The 19,535-nt window shown below is 41.9% G+C and overlaps 2 protein-coding genes across 3 annotated transcripts; one reads left to right on the top strand and one right to left on the bottom strand.

Annotated features, from left to right (window-relative positions):
• The first annotated feature begins 298 nt into the window (after positions 1 to 298).
• On the top strand, positions 299 to 5,572 carry ccng2 (cyclin G2). Its single transcript, XM_017492168.3, has 8 exons — positions 299 to 418; positions 1,275 to 1,417; positions 1,956 to 2,090; positions 2,281 to 2,531; positions 2,755 to 2,833; positions 2,925 to 3,023; positions 3,352 to 3,548; positions 4,507 to 5,572. The coding sequence occupies exons 2-8, from the start codon at positions 1,313 to 1,315 to the stop codon at positions 4,610 to 4,612; spliced, it is 972 nt and encodes a 323-aa protein (XP_017347657.1). The 5' UTR covers positions 299 to 418; positions 1,275 to 1,312; the 3' UTR covers positions 4,613 to 5,572.
• Positions 3,018 to 18,299, bottom strand: taf1c (TATA-box binding protein associated factor, RNA polymerase I subunit C). Of its 2 annotated transcripts, none has more exons than XM_017492158.3 (15): positions 17,878 to 18,299; positions 16,959 to 17,070; positions 16,613 to 16,665; positions 16,432 to 16,530; positions 16,254 to 16,309; positions 15,807 to 16,045; positions 14,972 to 15,100; positions 14,519 to 14,636; positions 13,355 to 13,426; positions 12,410 to 12,545; positions 11,951 to 12,178; positions 11,571 to 11,748; positions 10,272 to 10,403; positions 7,843 to 9,297; positions 3,018 to 3,561 (listed from the first exon to the last, which is right to left on the bottom strand). In XM_017492158.3, exons 1-14 carry the CDS (start codon positions 18,010 to 18,012, stop codon positions 7,847 to 7,849), a joined length of 3,138 nt encoding a protein of 1,045 aa, XP_017347647.1. In that variant the 5' UTR covers positions 18,013 to 18,299; the 3' UTR covers positions 3,018 to 3,561; positions 7,843 to 7,846. The 2 variants fall into 2 exon arrangements, with proteins under 2 accessions (XP_017347647.1, XP_017347648.1); XM_017492159.3 differs by having other exon boundaries at positions 12,056 to 12,178.
• Between the last annotated feature and the right edge of the window lie 1,236 nt (positions 18,300 to 19,535).

Raw genomic sequence — 19,535 nt, 5'->3', positions numbered from 1 at the left:
CAGCCAATGAGCAAGGAACAAGCCGTCGCAATGAGCACGTGAGGAAGCAGCCAATCAGAATCGAGTATTTTGGGCGGACTATTTGAACGCAGAGCATTTCAAGAACGCGATTGGTCCGGATTAACGTCAATACTGCTGCCGAACGTTTTCAAAAAGAAATCCACCTCGGTCATGTAAATACACAAACTATGATATTATATATATGTATAAATAAATTAGATCAATTCTTAAATATTTCGTTGGATGGTGAGTAATTATCACGGTTATCCTAAACCTATTGTACGCTTCGTACGTGCAGATTCTGACGTCATAGAGAGGGCGTGAAAACGGACCACATCAACAAAAGGGGAATAGACTCGGAGAAGAGAAAACACAGACAGAAGATCTGCTTCGAGAAAATGTCCATCTAACTCCTCAGGTAATTTTCTCTTTTATCTACATATATTCGAGGGTGTAATTATGATTCGGTAAACACGTATGTAATCATTTGATGTGAATGGTATTTTTTGTGTGTGCGCGCGTACATTTAATGTGAAGTATTTGTGTCGGGTAGGGGTTTAAATCTTTCCTGCTACTTGGTTTGGACAAAGCCAGCTGTATTCAGAGCACTAATTTACATTTCTTTAACTACTGTTAGTACAGTGAGTTAGTACTGCGAATACTTCTTTTTCTGGGTTGTTATTTGAAACAAAATGAAGGATAAATCGTGTTTTTATTCGGTTAGAGAGAAGCCCGTAAGTCATGGGTTCTATTTAAGACTAATTTAATCGCGTCGTCACCCAGAGTTAATTAAATATATAAATAGTATATATTTATATAATGTGTGTGTTCAGTTATGTTGAATCCAGAAACAGTAAAACCGAGGAGGATCGAAGCTGAATACATGACCCCTCCCCCCCCGTCGATGTTTTTCAAAAGCTGAGGTAAAAAAAAACCTCTAGCATAGCTACCGAGCTAGCTCTCCGATTAAACGTGCAAAATCGTATTTTTATTATTATTATTATTATTATTATTATTATTATTATTATTATTATTTTGAAATTGCTTTATAAAGTATTCACGGTGTTGTGCGCTGAATTGTTTTCTTTCAGCGTCTCGGGTGTAGAAATGCAGCGTACGGTTTCATTTTTGTTTTATCTCTTTGCTAAAGGAGGCGTTAACGGTGGAAATCTGAGCCGCTGGGCCTGGCTACCCTTGACCTTCTGTTTGAACCGGTGTAAATAACTAGGGCGAGAAAACATTTACGAATATTGCGTATATATATTTTTTTAAAGGTTACTTTGGGCTAACCGAAAGAAACCCGAGTCTCGACATGGAGGCCTTGCGCCTGATGAAGGAGCTGAACCTGACCGTGGAGCAGGAGAGCCAGTATCTGCCCAAGGAGTCGGGACTGAGGCTGATCGAGTCGAACGCTGAGGTAAACCAACCCAACCATCCAGGTTTATATTTATATTTATAGCAGTTAAATCCATCTCAGACCGAGTATCCGTGCCGTTTTCATCAGGGTAAAATTGATTTTTTGTCCAACTCGCCCTGTATATAGTGTGTGTGTGTGTGTGTGTGTGTGTGTGTGTGTATGTATGTATGTATGTATGTATGTAATATATATATAATTGGTCGAGTTAAAAAGCTGCTTTTACAGTTGTGCCAAAAAGTTAAAAACATGTTATGTGAAATAAATAAAAAATAAACACGGGGTTTTTATGATCCCTCTTATTTTAACAACATTAAGATTTAGCAGATTCTGCAAGGGGTGCGCAAACTTTCGGGCACTACTGTACACAAACACCTAGAGGGACTAGTTAAGAAGCTAGGAAAGGTGCTTTAATGTTGAGTCATTTGCATTTTATAAATGAATGAAAGCATGTACACAATGATGTCGACTATTAGGCATAATGAAGTGTTTGAGAAATTTCCAAATCGACGAGCTTAAGAGAATTAATTTTCTTCACCAGGGGACGGGAATCTCTGCAAAATGTCGAAACGCCAAAGTGGAGGATCTCTGGAGCTTGACCAGTTTCTTTGGCTACAGCACACAGACGTTTGTCCTGGCGGTCAATCTGCTGGACAGATTTCTAGCTATGATGAAGGTACACATGCATGCTTTACTTTACAAACCCTGTAGTGACATTCAGTTATTATTATTATAACGAACCCCCCCAGATTTTGATGCTAAATACTTTTTAATTGACTAAATTAACCATTTTTAGTAGAACTAACCCAATTCAAGCACACTATGATGCAAAATACGAACTAAAATGTCAATTATCTGCCTTAAAGGTTCAGCCCAAACATCTGGCCTGCATCAGCATTGGCTGCCTCCACATTGCTACCAAAGTGGTGGAGGATAAGTGTGAGGTGTCGTCGACGCACGAGCTGATCCGCATCAGCCAGTGCAAGTTCACCGTGTCTGACCTCGGGCGCATGGAGAAAATCATCTCGGAGAAACTCAGCTTCCAGTTCCAAGCCGTCACCGCCTTAACTTTCCTGCACCTGTACCATTCGATTATACTGGCGCATACCTCAAGCAGGTGAGACGCACAGGGCAGTGTATCTCGGGTTCACATGCAGACGAATTCCATTTCAGTCCAATGTGCTCTGTGTAGGTCATCGCATCATAAACATAATTGTCAGCAGACATTGCTGTAAATCAAAGGGCATAGATAGCACGTTGGTTATTATGTGGCATCTCTAAATATTTAAAATGAAGGTGTACTTTAAGGCAGCTGGACCTAATGAAACACCTTTTTTTAGGAAAGAAGTCCTCAGTCTAGACAAGCTGGAAGCCCAGCTTAAAGCCTGCCTTTGCCGCATTGTATTCTCCAAAGCAAAAGTAAGTGTTTACACTAGAAATTAATGATGCATTTGGGGCTTTTGAGTATAATTGTTTGACGTTTCTTTTTATCCGTCACGTTTCTTTGTAGCCGTCGGTGCTAGCTTTGTCTCTCATAAAGCAAGAGATCGAGGCCTTGAAGTCGGCTGACCTGTTTGAGATCGCCCAATCCATTCAGAGACACTTGAGGGTAAAATGATCAAATGTGACCAGTTTATTTCAGACAGGAAATTCATTAACTACATCATGTCGTTAGATATTAGCTATGATCATATCACTATGATATAAAACTAAAAAAATGAGCCTTCAGTGCAAAGTAAATAAAGTGCATGTTAACATTTGTCCTCTGTGGTGATGCAAGCACTATACAGCTCTTTTTCTCTTAAGAAATCTGTCCTGCTTGCTTTGAGAGATAAAGAATTCCAGGCATGCTCAGTAACAGTCTGACCCTCATCTATCAGCACACTACACCCAGAGAGAGTGTGTTATGTAACTGCCACTGTATGTGTACGTTGCAGATCTCCGAGACGGAGCTACAGCTCTGGAGAGGCCTGGTGGCCCAGTGCCTGGTGCAGTACTCCTCGCCTACATGCTCCAAACCCAATCACAGGAAGTTGGTGTGGATCGTGTCCCGGCGTACGGCCCAGAACCTGCACAGCAGCTACTGCGGCGCACCAGAGCTGCCCACGATCCCCGAAGACGGCTGGAGTGAGAGGTACACAGTGGACCTGCACACAGAGTTCTTCTGTTCACTGCTCTGATTAGGTCAAACACTTCATGTTCAAAAATTCAATATATTCAAAACACAAAGGAAAAAAAATTAAAATTAGCTTCAACATGATTTAAAAATAAAATAAAAGAATAAGCTAGTCTGTGGAACAGACGCTTCAGTGGAATGACTGGCTCTAATACGGATATCCCCGTTCAGCCTTGGCGTATCAGTCAGTCCGGCTTTATCCCGTACTTATCCAAAACCGTATCACGTTACAAGTTTTAGCCACATACAATAGAGTCATTGAAAACCAACCAGCTGAGAAACAATGCCAGATCATAGCGAGTCATTGCAGTTTCAAGAGTATTTACCAGTAAAATACATATTCCCAGAATAGGGAAGTCTTTTAATTTTTTAATGTAAACAGAGGGTTTTCAGGGGAAACCCAAAACACACACTGATAGTGCTTCTAGTTTCAGTTCAGGCGTTGTTATCACAGACCGTAACTACCCAACCCTTGTACAACATACTAACACTAGCATTCTCTTCTAATTACACAGTCACTTTTCTCACTACAACTATGCAATGGATAAGTGACTTTGTTGGTAAGCCGTTCACCATAGTAACCGATCGATAAACAGTTTGATTTAACCTGTTCACCATCTCCATGTAATGAGAAAACAAAGGAACACCTGGTTCCTTCAATCTTGGTTATGTTGGGAGTGTGGCCGAGCTGTAAATAACCATTCCTTTATTATTGGAACAGTCACGGTATCTGTCTATGTATGAAAACATTCAGCTCATAGGTGTGGTACAGGACAAATCATTACGTTCTAAAGGGGAAGCAGGTATGACTTCAGAGGTAGCTGCTGTGACTAAGGCAGGGTGTGTGACTAATGCAGTAAGTGTGACGTGTGTGTGTGTGTGTGTGTGTGTGTGTGTCTCTCTCTCCCCTGTCTAGTGAGGACTGGAGTGAAGAACTGAGCTCTGGGGAGGAGTCTCTCAGCAGTTCGTTGGGCAGCGATGCAGGGGGGCCTTATTTCCCTGCCCACTTTCAGAAAAAGTAGGCTGCCTAAAGGTGCTCAGCTGATCAGAGGCCATTCTACAGAAAGTAACCTCGAAACATGGCGACAGCAGCAGCTTCATCTGCCTTACAATACAAAACTCCAGCTTCCATAGTGATGTCAGAAACCACCCAGACCTCTCCATGTTAAAGAGCCACAGTGCCTGGGTTCTACACAAGATGTTACTTGAGAACATAATTATGGCCGTTTTTTTTTTTTTTTTTAACTTGCTTTAAATCTCTTGATTATTCTATTTCAATTACTGTAGCTATTATTGATCATTCTTTCTTCCTTTTTGTAACGGTTGTAAGCTAAAAAAAAAAAATTTGCACAACACAGGCAGCTAAAGTTTACAACCTGAGACCTTTAAAGGGGGAAAAAAAACACAAAAAAAGCCACACGAACTAGTGTTTGAATAATTGTCGGTGCATGTTCAGGTTTGCCACATTCCAGGAGACGACAGAATCTTAAGATCAGTGAAAGTGTTAGACAACATAGGACTGTTGAATTCTGGGACATTTACCCCAGTACGGTGCACAGTCTTGTATGACGATTGTCATGGATAAAGGGTAGGTTCCGTCGCTCTTCAGACTGTGTTCAGCTTGAGATAGTCAGGTTGTATATTGTGTGTGTGTGTATGCTTCGAGTGTGATGTGACTCCTAGACTTGCCAGATTAGGTTAGGTTTAAATTAGCCAAAGTGTGTGTCTGTGTGGAGCAAAACACAGTAACCTTGAATGTGTGTGTGTGTGTGTGTGTGTGTGTGTGTGCGCGCGTGAGAGCACAAGGAGAGAAAAAGAAAATGTTGGGGGGGGAAAAATGCCACAAAATGTAAAAATGTCAATACAAAAAAAATGTAAATTTGTATAATGTACAAAAAAAAATATGTAAAATAAGTTGTAGATACTAACTTATTATTGTTATTTTTGTCATGTTACATAAAACTAAATATTTTTTAAATTCACCCAGAGTCTGTTTTTATTCAGCTGGAGAACACAAGTTAAAAGGAAAAATCCACCTTGAACAACTTGCCTATTAATCTTTAATCAACACGGTCTTCAGTGATGTCTGAGAAGGGTGTTTTTTTTTTAGTTTAGTTGATTATTGGTTTTCTACATCACATCCCACAATGCCATTCTACTACCTGCTTTGTCCAGCTCTCGAATCTCCAATCAACGTTCATGCTAATACCTTAATGATCGCTAATTAGCCGAGCCATGTCTCTACATTGGATTTCTCATTAACACGGAACGTCAGTGGAAAACGGTGAACGGGAAAAGCTCTTGTTTTGTTTTAAAGAACCGCAGTAATAGTGAAAAACCTGCCTTTGTTTATCCCTTATGTTTAAGAGCTGAAATTTCTTTCTTCTATTAACACCATTATACCCCTGCTGGAAAATTCCGCATGACCGATAACCACGAACGTTGCGTAGGACGTGCAAAAATACGGTGCCGACCAGATCAGATCATCAGCAGAATCGCTAATCGCATGGCCAACATGTCATTAGGAATATTTTACGGGTTTCAGCGTGGAGTTTTCCTTCAAGCACTGAACTGGAAAACATTTTTATTGATGAGTAGCTTTCCAAAACCTCCTCTATCAGACCTGTGTGCTAAGAGAGATTATTCAATTACTTCCTTCTTTGGAAATGTTTTCGTATTGCACAAAGTTGGCAAGCTAGCACAAAAAAAAAAACCCAACCTTTCAGCTGTTTGTTCACATTCATGACGTCGGAACAGCTGACTCCTGACGTCAGAGAGCCTCTGGCGATTCACCCTGCATGGTGGAACAGAGGAAGTGCCTCGCCCGGACTTTCGAGGAGAGCGAGTTACACAAAGGTCTGCTTGCAACGTCATATAGCCAGACACTAATCTTTTTGTGGCGTGCTGCCTCTGGAATTTCTACGTAACATTAAGAAACAACACAAACATGTCTTGAAATGAAATTTACACAAACTCTCGCCTTCCCCCAAAATGCAAACAGCCAGGATGTGTTTAGTGTCCAAAGTTTCTGCACAGGAGCTATACCTTTAACATGCATGGCCAAAAGTATATGGACACCTGACCATCAGACCCATATGTACATGAAAACACGGGCATTGATACGGTGCTAGTCCCCCACTTGTCTGGAAAGGCTTTCCACTAGATGTTCGAGCATGGCTGTAGGAATGTGTGCTCATTCAGCCATTAGAGCATTAGTGAGGACAGGCACTGATCTCGAGTGACGAGCCTTGGCGTTCAGTTGGCATTCCAATTCGGCTCGATGGTTTTCAGGGGGGTTGAGGTGCAAGCCACTCGAGTTCTTCCACACCAACTTTGGCAAACCATGTCTCTTGATAGTGCTCACAAAGTTTAAAAAATCAAAGCGCACGACAAACGGAGTTATCGACTCCCAAAAGAAGGAACCGATTCTGAACAGCTGAATCGAGTCATTAGTGATTCCAGACTTTACATCCTGTACTAACCTACGTAGGTTTGTAACAAAAAAAAAAAAAAAAAAAAAAAAACGCCTCTGGTCTTCATCGGCTGCTCGCTGACAGCGGTAGACCAATCACAACAGACTGGGACGTCTAACCAATCGGAGCAGAGTATGCTCTCTGAAAGGAGTTTAGAATGAATCCTTTAGAACGGATCATTTAAACGAGTCGTTTGTGACACTGGGGAAAAAAGGTAATGCTGCAATTTAAATTAGGAGCGTTTTTTGAACTCGGACGCGTGTAAATCTATTACAGGAGACGTTTAAAACAGAATTAGGAATGTTTCGAAACCATAAAAGGTGCTCTTTAATACATAAGGAGTTTCTGCGCCGAGCTGCACTTTCAGGTTTAGGATCAGCGATTTCTGCTGAGCAGCATTTCATCCACACGAGTGAGTTTTATGATTTGGTGTATTTTATATTATTTTGCACATGTATTGCAATAAAAAAAGAAATAAAAAAAAGAATTCCACCTTGTTTCATGCCACTACTTTCTGAACAGTACCGAATAAAAATAATCTCGTTCCTTCAACAAAAGCAGGAAGATTAAGCAACCACTGGCAGCTTGTTTTATTGTGGGGTTTACGAAGCAATAAAACAACATCACAAAGCTGTCCACACATGTAACAGACAGCGTATAAAATGCTACCTTGCAGAAAAACGGAAAATAAAAAAAAATAAAATAAAAAAAATCGAACAATTCAGAATTCAGGTTACATTACAGAAAGAAAAGAAAAATTGCTGGTTATTACGACTTACCGATTCAGAATCCCATTCGAGACTTCTTTTTCTGAGGTTGGGACGCCTGTGAAGAGGTCCTCATTGAAGTCCGTGATGGCGACAGAAAATACGAAGGTTTCGATCTGGTAGTTTTCCAACCAACTGATGCAGTGACCTCATCATCCTGCCCAGGCTCTTGAGAAGATCCGAAGAGGGAACCGAGGTAGTCCCGCTGCTGCCACGGTCTTGGTTTTGGATGGTCAGAATGTGACTCTTTCAAACTGGCCACCAAGGAAGAAAAACCTCCAGAGTGGCTTTCAATGGTAGAGGCCTGGCTCGGCAGGTGTTGGAAGTCCATTGGAGGGGACTGGGAAGTATCAAAGGATTTGTCCTGCTCGGAGCTTTTAGTAGTTTTTTGAGGCGTTTTTAATAAAGATTTCATTGGTTGTGGCGCATCTGAACACACTTCTGTGTTCTGACTCGCTCTCTGACAATCTGTGTTCTTAGGTAGCATCTCCAGGTCAAAATTGGCCTCATCCTCTGGTGCACTCTGAGAGTTGTAATAAATGCTCTCTGCATCTGAACCCAGATACTGACTTGCGGCTGATGACCATTCGGAGAGATCGTCCTGGTAGCTGACGCTCGAGGCGAAGCTTGAAGAAAGCGCGACTCTGTTTCTAGCTTTGGCTCTCTTTGCCCAATGGCGCTTCCTTCGCAGGGCCTCGATCTTGGCGTCCCGGTTTAGTCCGAGTTTTTCGTCCCACCAGTTACTCAAACCATCCCTCCACGAGGCACTCATGCGTTGACTCAGATCGTCTGGCCAGTCCGAAGGGTCCACCCCATCTGGAACAGGGGTCACCTTTAGAGGAGGCAGGTATGTTACCCCATGAACAAGCAGCTTCCTGGTTTTTAAGATCTCTTCCTGGTCTTTCCTCAATTTCTGAAACTTGTCCTCCTCAAGTCTGTCTCTTTTTTTTTTGACTTTACACTGCATTATAGAACTGGTCTTTATTTTCCTGTGCTGCAAGTGGTCTTTTCTTCCTGCAGCTTCCTCGAAGAGGGATTCCAGCCATTTTTTCCAGGTTAATTTTAACTTGCGGCTAGCCATTTCGGGGACCTCTGGTCTCGGTGGATGAGCAGAGTTACTCTTAACGGAACGCAAGGATGACTCCTGAACAAGACCAGGCTCGGAGTCCATCTCTTCTTCTACAGGGATTCTCACTTGATTCTTATCTGAAGTATGAGAGCCATCCTCGCCATCACGGCCATCGACAACCACTTGGCTCAGCATACGCCGATGCCGCCCTCCTTCGAAGTCGCGGTCTTCTTCCGAAGACACTCGGTTTTGTCGTGTGGATGCTGGTTCTACAGAGTCTGACTGATGTGGCTCAGACGTGGTTGGGTCGAAATGTCTCAGCATCTGGTAGAAAATGTCCCCAGCCTCGGTGAGCTGGAGCACACACAGGACGCCGCTGTTCTGAGTTGCAGTCAGGCCTGAAAAAGAAAAACAGAATCCGCTTCAATGCAAATGGAAAACTTTTTCGGTGCATTTCCTCTGGAACAGAACAATAACTCGCATAAAATGTAAACCATCATCTTAAATAAAACAACCACCGTATCCTTGCCCATATGCCACGTGTTTTTATGAACACGATTAAACCGTGAAGTAACCTAGTTCTGTGGTAACCGGGTTCCGTTATAACCACCACAGCGACACCAGCAGCCGAGATAAGGCCAAGAGCATCGGACAAACACCCGAATTGTGATTTCAGCAGCCAGATAATAGCGCTTCAAACGTTTAATCTGCTTTCAAACTGCTGTGCACATGCACCCGAGTGGCAACACTGAAGCGCTCAACAGGGGATCAAGTTCAAATCCCAGTGATGCCACGGCTATCTGTGGCTACGAGCCAAGGGAGCAAAATTATCAGTGCTCTCGGAGTGGGAGTGATGGCATACTCTGTACTCTAAGTCGGCTAGCTTCAACTGTCTTAGAGGAAGCACACGTTAGCCTTCACCCTCCCCAAATGCTATCGGTCACATGATCAGGCAGAGCTGGCTGGTGGCAATTAGCGACCAAGTGACCAAATTGGGAAGAAAGGAGGGGGTGGGGGTGTTTGGGACGACACCTATAACAATAACAACAACATTACTGTTATATTAGCAAGAATGGAAGAATGCTAAATAATGTTTTAAGACCTAAACCCTAGTTATATTATTTGTACACTATGTGCAGAATTTAAGAATAGTGTGTGAACTCTAGAGACCGGTGTGCATGAAATTCCCAGTAGATCAGCAAACCTCATACTGATGTTTGGTGTGAACATTAACTGAAGCGCTTGACCTGAATCTGCAGGATTTCATGCACTGTGCTGCTGCCACATGATTGGCTGACTGGATAACTGCATAAATGAGCAGGTCGTTCTATTTAAGTGACCATCGTGTAAAATATGAAAAACCAACATTCACCTGTGGCATTCGCGGCCAACCTCAATTCAGATCTGTGCCGTCTGTGCGGGAGCTGCCGGATCTTCAGGCCCTCACACGGACTGTAGAGTTTTTGAATTGGGCCGTCTGCTTGGCACGCCCATTCTCTTCCACCTTAATAAATAATAATAATAATAATAATAATAATAATTTTAAAAACCCACACAGTGAGCTACTTCCGTGCCATAAACTCCACAGACAAAAAAAAATTCTCCTCTAATGTTTTCTTTATATATCTACTCCATCTTAACAACAGTGCCAATCCTGTCGGGTAACAATTCTGGAAGTTTCCTCAGAGTTATGTCATGAGTCCCGGTTAATTGCAGACCAGTCTTCTACATACCGGCTTATAATAACCTCAACTCTTCTTGGAAGGCTTTCTACTAGATTTTGGAGTGTATCTGTGGGGATTTGCCCATTTATACCCACAGGTGAGAATTCGTGAGATCAGGCACTGATGTCAGGTCAGGAAGCCTGGGTGGGGGTGGGGGTGGGGTGTGTGTGTGTGTGTGTGTGTGGGGGGGGGGGGGGGGGGGGTAGTCAGCGTTCCAGTTCATCCCAAAAGATGTTCAGTGGGTTTGAAGTCAGGGTTCTGTGCAGGCTACTCGAGTTCTTCCACTCCAACCTTGAGAAATCATGTCTCCAGAGACCTTGCTCTGTGCACAGGGGCACGGTCATACCGGGTCATACTGGAACAGGTTTGGACTTGAGCCCTTTAGTTCCAGTGAAGTGAAATCGTAATGCTACAGTACACGAAGACGTTCTATACGTTTCCGAGTTTGCCGACACTTTAAGGGAAGGCCCACATAGTCGAGTGTCCACAAACTTTTGGCCATACAGTCTATCTTGCCTCGTGTATACACATATCCTATGGACTTCTACTTATCCAGGTCATGTAAACATGAAAAAGCGAGCATGGTGATTAAAAATCAGCACAAGTTGCAATGAAGCGTATTTCAATTCTACACGCACCGAGAAGCCCACTAACTGTCCTTCCGTCACCAAGGTCTACATTTTTCTCACCAGTCAAGCTACTTAAAGTAAAAGAGCTACCGTTATTTTCCAAGACGACTCTTACTGGCACAAGTGTCATTATTCCAGGTGTGCAGTCTACTGACGCTGTGCTGCTAGTGGGGGTTTGGACTAATCTGTCATCCTGGGAGCTTACATTAATATACAGTGGTAGAGGCAAATGCGATTAAATCAGGCAGATAGGGTAATACAGTACAGTCTGACTTCAATGGTGTAAAAACACCACTCATCATTCGTGTGTGTCCTGACCAGAGTACTGCAGCAACAGGGTCTCCTGTGCTCTCTGTGCTCCCAGCAGGATTTTGGAGGTATTGCTTTGGTCCAAAGCTGGCATGACATGGGCAAAACATGGAGGAGACTCCATCATGTGCTCCCACTTCAGGACAGGCACACAAGGCATTCGCTCGTCCAGGAGGTACGCAGAGAACTAAGACAAAGAATGAGACAGAGCCAAATAGAAACTGTTTATAAGTGACGCATATGGTCCGTTATAGATGTGTTATTACAACATGGCTTTCAGTCCGTGTTGCTGGATCAAAGCTCTCTGAATAATTTTTTTAATTCAAATTAAAAAAATTTTTAAAAACCACACATTTCAATAACTGATGTTATGTCTGTAATAAAATTACCTTTGACTTTCCTGAATTTTCCGCTACCTTTCCCTTATTCGACGGTACTGTTGCACTGAATTCTGCATTAGTATTGAGTGTGTAACTCTTACGCTTCATTTTCACCTGCGTGGTGATGAGGTGGTGGAAGCCGTGGCTTTGTGCCAGGTATTTGCCCAAGACCACCCTCTCGCCACGCTTGCAAGCAGCCGTCGCACCGATCCGGAACAACGTGTGAGCGTCTCTGCTCTGCGGAAACATAAGGCGCATTCGGTATCCAATCATGATCCGATTACGATAGCAAAAAAAAAAAAAAAAAAAAACAAAACAACGCACTGGAAGAATCACAACGAAAACAAATCACTATCAGCAATCAGAATTTACTCCAGAGATGTAATTTTGGGATGAACAAAAAAAAAAAGAAAAAAGGGTGTGTGTGTGTGTGATTGGAGAGAAACTGGTTGGTGGGTGTCCTCATACCCTGACGTCTACAAGCTCTGCTCCAGTCCTGTCAGCGTAAACCAGCACTCGTGGATGATTCGTGAACTCGCACCATCGCCACTGTGACTTGGCGTTGAAGTACAGGTTCGTCTTCTCATCCCGGATCTTTTGCAACCTGGAACATGAAGAGACGCCATCTACCCCGTCTTTACATGCCGCTACACTTCAACTTGACCCGGATTAGGATTGCTTAGCGTTCACTTTCAGTCACCAAACCACTTAATCTGCATCCCCTAAACGTTTTCGTCTACATGGCCTTCGTATCACATGATCTCTGAAAAAGGCATTAGATAAATGGATTCAATGCTTATTGTCTTCATCCGTCAATACACGACATTTAATATGAAACTTACATAAAAAGTTAGAGGAAATGCAAGTAGGTCGTTACAGAGTCACTGTTTTTCTGTGTCTGGATCTCGAACGGGGTCCTGTGCAGCATCTGTGTTTCCATTATATTACACACTAGTGTAGTGAGGATACAGAGTAAATAGTAAAATAAATAAATAAATAAATAAAGCCATACCGGGTTCATTTATTAAAAGCGACCATTTTTAGAGCAGCTATTGCTAACGCTTCTACCACATGTAGCACTGGATAATTACAGGCTCACTCTTTCACCACTATACCGTTTTGTTCTAATGGGCATTTAGTATACGGATGTGTACTGGTACGATGTTATGCCACGACTACCACACCGTCTAATAATTCTAAGTCACAGGAAATGGATGTCTTGTTTGGAAGACATTTTGTCACTCAGGATGATCTAAAATGACGTAACGAATCTCCTTGGACGGCTGGTGGAATGTCCAGGACTGTAATAAGGCTTGTTTTACTTGATATGCACGTCACGTTCTTTTATAGCGTACACGGTTCCAAAACACACCGTCAGTTCAGAACGTTGCACACACACACACACACACTCACCCCTTTCCCAAAACCCAGAGATACGCCGCTCCACTCTCGCTGGCTACGGCGAGCTCTCCAGAAACATGAGGACTACAGAGAGATGAAGAAATTAATTAGGACGAGGAGTTTAACGTCTGAATTGTCTTCCAGTTGTCTGGATTTTCTTGATTCTATAATGCATTGTGTAAACTGCTAAGTGCCTTTTTGTCCTTCATAGGAGGAAAAACCTCCTAATTTTAGGCACATATGTAGGTATAAGACAATAGGAACATGTACACCTGGACAGTACGTGGTTTAGAGTAGGCTTCTCTGATGGCGGTTTAACTTTGTTGTTGTTGTTGAAATTCCTGGTTTATGATGTAATCACCTAGAACAATTCAAACTTAAAAACGAAAATAACTAGAAATCGAAACAGAACGGTGTAGTTTTAGCCGTAAATCAACGAGTCAACGTTACTACATATTAACAGTGGAAGCCCAGATACTCCGGGTCACATGGCCATGTGCATTTGTCCCGAGATTCAGTAACAAGGACTAGATCGACGGGTTCATACGTCACTCAGACGTAAAAACAGATAACATTATGAACTAAAATTTAAGTATGATAAAAGCTTACGAACATCTGGATGATAGACGAAAAGGGTTTTCACCGTCATGCGGTATAACGGCAGACTTTATGATTAGGATAAAACTGCATTTTTCAATGTTAAAAAAAAAAAGTTTTATAAATAATATTTACATCCTTACAAAAACATATCGAAAATTGGAAGAAAGGAGACGTTACAATGAGAGTAAAACATAGAAATTATAGACTACACGTCTCTGACGCATAATTCTTAGTTAGATTTACGTCCATTATTGCCTTATTCTTCATCGTGATATACTGAAGGACATTACAGTGGACTGAATTTCTGCTGCGAAATTATCCCAATGTTTTGTACGAAGCCATAAAGTGTACGCATATCAAATTATTTCTTTGCTGTTTTGAATACTTTTCCTTCATTTTGACAGTTATATGTAAATCACATGATATGTGAAGATGTCTTCATTATTTTAAAAAAATATATAAAATTCTTTAATGTTAACCATCATCTAAACAATTCTGTTTTGCATTAACCTATAATAAAATGAAAAGATCACCATTAAAACATGGCAGAAATGAGCAAGTTACGCAATCACCCACCTGACATTGAGGCTGGTTGCTCGTTCCTTCAGCTGCACCACCTCCAACGGCCGAGGACGGTAATTGGCTTTCGTTAGCCATGCAGAGCAGAAATGATCGGAACGCAAGCCTAGATAAGCTACACACACACACACACACACACACACACACACACACACACACACACACACACAGGAACCGCAAAAAACAAAAGGTGATCAGTGACCAGTGCACTCACTGTTTGCAGGGTATTAGCGCCCCCTGGTGTCATATCATGCTTACTAATTTGCAATGGATAGATAGATATATATATTTTTTTCCATATTTATTCACTGACTTCACCTGTACATAAACACCTGATTCGTTTGTTCAGTATTTGAATACTGGTGCCTCAAACGGTTAACAGTGTATTCAAATACTCATGCATATCCCTAGTGAATAAAGTCATATACTCCCACTACTTATTAGTCTTACCTTCGTCCTCTACCTGGGCCACGCTGACTTGCCTTACTGTTCCTTTCAGATTGAACAGCAGAGGCTTGTCTGCCACATTCACAACCGGAAGTTTATCTTCACTGATTTCCAGCTCCATAAGATGAAAGTCTGTGTAACTACAATTAAGTACTGAAAACTGAGAGTGAAAGCAAAAAGTTACGCTGAACACGCATCATTTACATCAAACCACGTGAAATTGAATTTTAGGCCAAAATTGAATTGTGAGGTTTGTACAGAAACAAACTGCTTCAGGATAAATGTTTAAATGTTTAATAGCTAGCAATTGCAGCTAGAGCTGAAGCATAAGCAGCTTACAGAATTTTCCCACTGTAATGACGTAATGTACAGAACACACGTGTATATGTCAGGCCACACCTCTTTATTTTCCCCTCTCAGAGCCACAGGTGATACTATAGTCCAGCGTTTCCTAACCTGGGGGTAGCGTGAAAACTTATTTTAAACGATTGTACGCAGAGAAGCCACTGGTGGATTTTTGGATATCCGTGCACGCTGAATACTCTCTCTATATATTTGAACTCTATGGGTTGAACAAATCGGGCCCTCTGGGGGTCAAACAGTGCAACTGCAGTCGATGTATAATTAATAGAATGCGGATTCTGCGATGCACTTAGTCATATTTCTGCATCGAGATGCATCATGTCAGAACTAACCAACGGATCTGGAGGTTTCGATGACAAAAGCCGGTGTTGTAATATACGATATACTGTGCAGCCGGGACTGTACTGTTATCCTTGCATAATTTTTAGTATTTAAACTGAAGCACCTCAAGTGAGTGGTAAAAGAAAAAGGATACTGATGGAGTCTAGTGCATCTCCACTGGGATAAATCAGAAATGCTTCATCCTGACATTCGAAGTTTGGGATGCAGGCGAGGGTGCCCCCAGTTGCGGCAGGTTGGAAGTGTTCCAGCTCCTTCTGATGCGTCAACTCCTCATGCAGAAGCTCAGCCAGGAGAGCGTAGGGAACGTCGGGGAGAACATCACCCAGAAGATCGTGATAGCGGTTCACCCGATGCGAATATTGCAACTCGCACCTGCACAGCAGAACAACGTGACAGCCGAGCTTGTATTAAACGGATTGATTGAAGAAACAGAATCTGACCCCACACAATTCAACAACTAATCGTTTAACAATTAGAAAGTAAATTGAATCTAAAGAATGGTGAAAAGTAAAAAAAAAAAAAAAAAATGAAAAGTCATATAAAAATAAGCACAGTTGGGTGGTGAGGATGAGCGCCTTACTTCTTGTAATTTAAGTTGCGTAGAAAGTTCTTCATCTTACCCACACTGATGGCATCCTAGAACAAAATATAATATAATATAATATAATATAATGAAGTCACCCAAAAAATATTTCACTAGAAAGGAGCTGACACACAACATAAAACAATACAAGCTGTGTAAAAAGACATAAACCCACTTTATAACGATTTCTGCGGGCAAAACTGAAGTGTTCTCCGAGCAGCTGGCCCATCACAGAGAACGAATCCATGCAGTGATGCACATAGAAATACTGCATCTACAAAAAAAGTGTCATTACCAAGGCTACGCATAAAAGTAAGATTAATAAATCAATTTCCAGCGCCACGTAATAAACTTACATGTTGAGGGAAGTCATCTGGACTGACGGGCTGACCCCGGAACGATTTAGCACCTTAGCAAGGGAAAATGGAATAAATGAAATAACACAAGGTAAATTTAAGCCAGGTATACACTGTATGATCACAGCAGTCTTTTCAAGTTATTACTTGTCAAAATGATCAATATTTCGATAACAGACCGTGCAATAACATTGATGATTAAGTCTATATCGTCCGTCCCTACCCGATGCTACGGTGAAATCACGTCGTTATTGTGCTGGTGCGGGAGAGAACTTGTGGTATTTCGATACTAATTCTGAATCAGGAAACGTTGTGCGGATCGGGCAGCGTGAGAGCTGTACACTACCTGTGTTGGGAGGGAGAAGCGGCGTTACGATCGGCTCGGTAGGGACCCATACCTCTCCATCCACCTTATGCTGGGGTTGAAACAGGAATGGAGTCTCACCCTTGACATCACTCTGAGACACAAGCAGGTATATGGTGTTAAAAACATGTTGCCATCAACGGAACTTCCCCAAGTACTTTTACAGAAATGCAGAAACTCTGAATGGTAAAGTAATCAAGGCAAAACCCATGTGAGTAACAGGTGAAATCACGTATCTGCAAAAATGTGGAGAGAGACAAGTCTTCATATATGCACATAACACGAGTGTGTCCACTAAGGGGCAGGGGCAGGGTCATGGATGGATGGATGGATGGATGGATGGATGGATGGATGGATGGATCAGAGGATTTCTGTGGCCAAAAAAAATGTTGCGTGCTGCTTTTTGTTTGCTGAAATCTACGTGAATTTGTGAACTTCCAATTGCACGGTCTTCCACAGTGATGTTTGTTGTTAAATTAGACCTTTCAGCTGTAGTCCTGCTCGAACTCTGTGCGCGTGAACCGAACAGGGATTGGGTTGAAGGCGCGTCATGACGTCACACGACGCGTCTTGGACCAAATCTGCAGAAAACTTGCGGTAATTTTGAATAAATAAATAAATAAATAGACGAATAAATAAATAAATAAACAAACAAATAAAAACTCCTCCTCCTAGTGCGGAGTTTGCTTTGATTTCGCCATCGCAATAGATGCTTTAGTCCAAATACACTAAATCATAGTCTCGTGCACGCCCAGAGACATCATTCACATGTCTACAATTTAACGAATCTCGTCTTTATTCAATTAATTTCACCTCGTTCACAGAAAAATCCAAAGAAGAGACACAAGGGTTGAACCCTGATTATTGTAAAGTGATATTTAAGGATCGTGTTTCTGATTACCTGAGAGGATTTCCTGTTTGTCTCGAGCAGCTGTTCGTAGGAGCCCCAGCCTCCGTAATTATGCTTCGGGTTTAAAATCGGAGGTCCGTTCTGATAAACATGTGGGAAAAGCTGCGTTGGGAATTTATAATCCATGTGGAAGAGAGAAAGCCTCCGCCACCGGCTGATTCCCGACACAGGCAAGTCAACACGTGTCCGTCTCACGTGGCTGGTTTGTTAGCTCATTTCTGCAAGTGTGGACACTTGACATGACATGACATACATAACAGATTAAAGCTGAAATAAAATGGCGTGACTACAAACGACTTTGCGTTATAACGCGTGTGAATAAGCAGCGCACGCGCTCACAGCTGCACTCCTAAACCACTGCGCTCCGGTGAAACATGCGTACAAGAGGACCAGCTGACACAGCGCGAGGAGTTTCCCACAATGCACTGCGGTGGTTTTTCACAGTAAAAGTCGAAGCGCGGTTTTGTGGGAATGTTTTAGGTGCATTTTATTGATCCTTCATTATATTAGTGATGGGAAGTTCGGATTATTTTACTGACTCGGATCTTTGAAAGATTCGTTCAGCAAAATGAACGAGTCATTTCGTTCATTTCAGTAGAATATTAATTAAAATATTACATGTTAAATTCCCCCTAAATATCTAGTACTTAATAAACTATCGAGTCGGTTGTTTTTTTTTTTTTGTCACGTCAGTTCCCCCGGAAACAGAAATGATTCGTTCACGTCTCGAGTCTTCGGGTTCGAGTCGTTCGTTCTTCCCGTTTCCGGTACTGCATGACGCGTTCACCGGAAAAACGAACGACTCGAGAAGTTTTAAAGAAAATAAATAAAAATAAATAAATATTAATGAAATAACAGTAGGGGAATACAGAGTTATACAAAAACACTTGAATATATAAAGCAGTAAAATCAACATTCTTATTATATATATAAAAAAACAACAATCATACATCTAATACATCAAGTATCCTTTTTAACAGCTTTACGAACACTCGAGAGGTGAACTAATCATTTCCGTTTCCAGTACAGAACCTATCAGGATGTTGCAGCGGTCAAATATGAACGAATCACTCTCTGAGACAACTCGTTGTTCCCGAGTCATATTAAAGATTTGTTCAAAATGAACGAATCGTTCATGAACGACACATCACTATATTATACACTCACCGGCCACTTTATTAGGAACAACTCTACCCCTCTAGAACCAATAATGTGGAAGCAGATGTGATCTCATCTGTTTTTATGTTGTTTTTTTTATTGCCAAACTTCAGCTCCTGTTTCAGTTAAACTGTGCACATCTGGGGCTACAAATTCCTGTTCTTGGCTGTAAGGAGTGGATTTGCTGTTGTAGGCCATCTTCTTCAAGGTTAGGCGTGCCGTGCATTCTGAGATGCTCTTCTCCTCATCGGGGTTGTAAAGAGTGGTTATTTGAGTTACCTCGAACCCGTCTGGAACCATCTGACCTCACTCAAGGAACAAGGAATCTCTGCCCTGTAGAACTGATGTTCATTCAGTGTTGTTGGTTTTTGCGTACAATTTTGTGTGAACTCTAGAGACCGGTGTGTTTGTTATTTTGTGCATTACACAGCTGGTAGATGATCAGCTGATTAGATCATTTCATGAATGTGCAAGTGTATGGATGTTTCTTT

The sequence above is a fragment of the Ictalurus punctatus genome, chromosome 18 (assembly GCF_001660625.3).
Source record: "Ictalurus punctatus breed USDA103 chromosome 18, Coco_2.0, whole genome shotgun sequence".
NCBI classification, from domain to species: Eukaryota; Metazoa; Chordata; class Actinopteri; order Siluriformes; family Ictaluridae; genus Ictalurus; species Ictalurus punctatus.
Note: the sequence above shows the minus strand (reverse complement) of the source record. Positions and strands in the feature narration are given on the sequence as shown.

Bases quoted from the DNA above. Each gene is read 5' to 3' on its own strand.
- ccng2 (XM_017492168.3), top strand. From the start codon at position 1,313: ATGGAGGCCTTGCGCCTGATGAAGGAGCTGAACCTGACCGTGGAGCAG. The intron at 2,834-2,924 runs GTAAGTGTTTAC...GTTTCTTTGTAG, and splicing joins TTGTATTCTCCAAAGCAAAA to CCGTCGGTGCTAGCTTTGTC. The intron at 3,549-4,506 runs GTACACAGTGGA...TCCCCTGTCTAG, and splicing joins GAAGACGGCTGGAGTGAGAG to TGAGGACTGGAGTGAAGAAC.
- taf1c (XM_017492158.3), bottom strand. From the start codon at position 18,012: ATGGATTATAAATTCCCAACGCAGCTTTTCCCACATGTTTATCAGAAC. The intron at 16,046-16,253 runs GTAAGGCGCTCA...TCTGCTGTGCAG, and splicing joins CGCAACTTAAATTACAAGAA to GTGCGAGTTGCAATATTCGC. The intron at 14,637-14,971 runs GTAAGACTAATA...GTGTGTGTGTAG, and splicing joins GGCCCAGGTAGAGGACGAAG to CTTATCTAGGCTTGCGTTCC.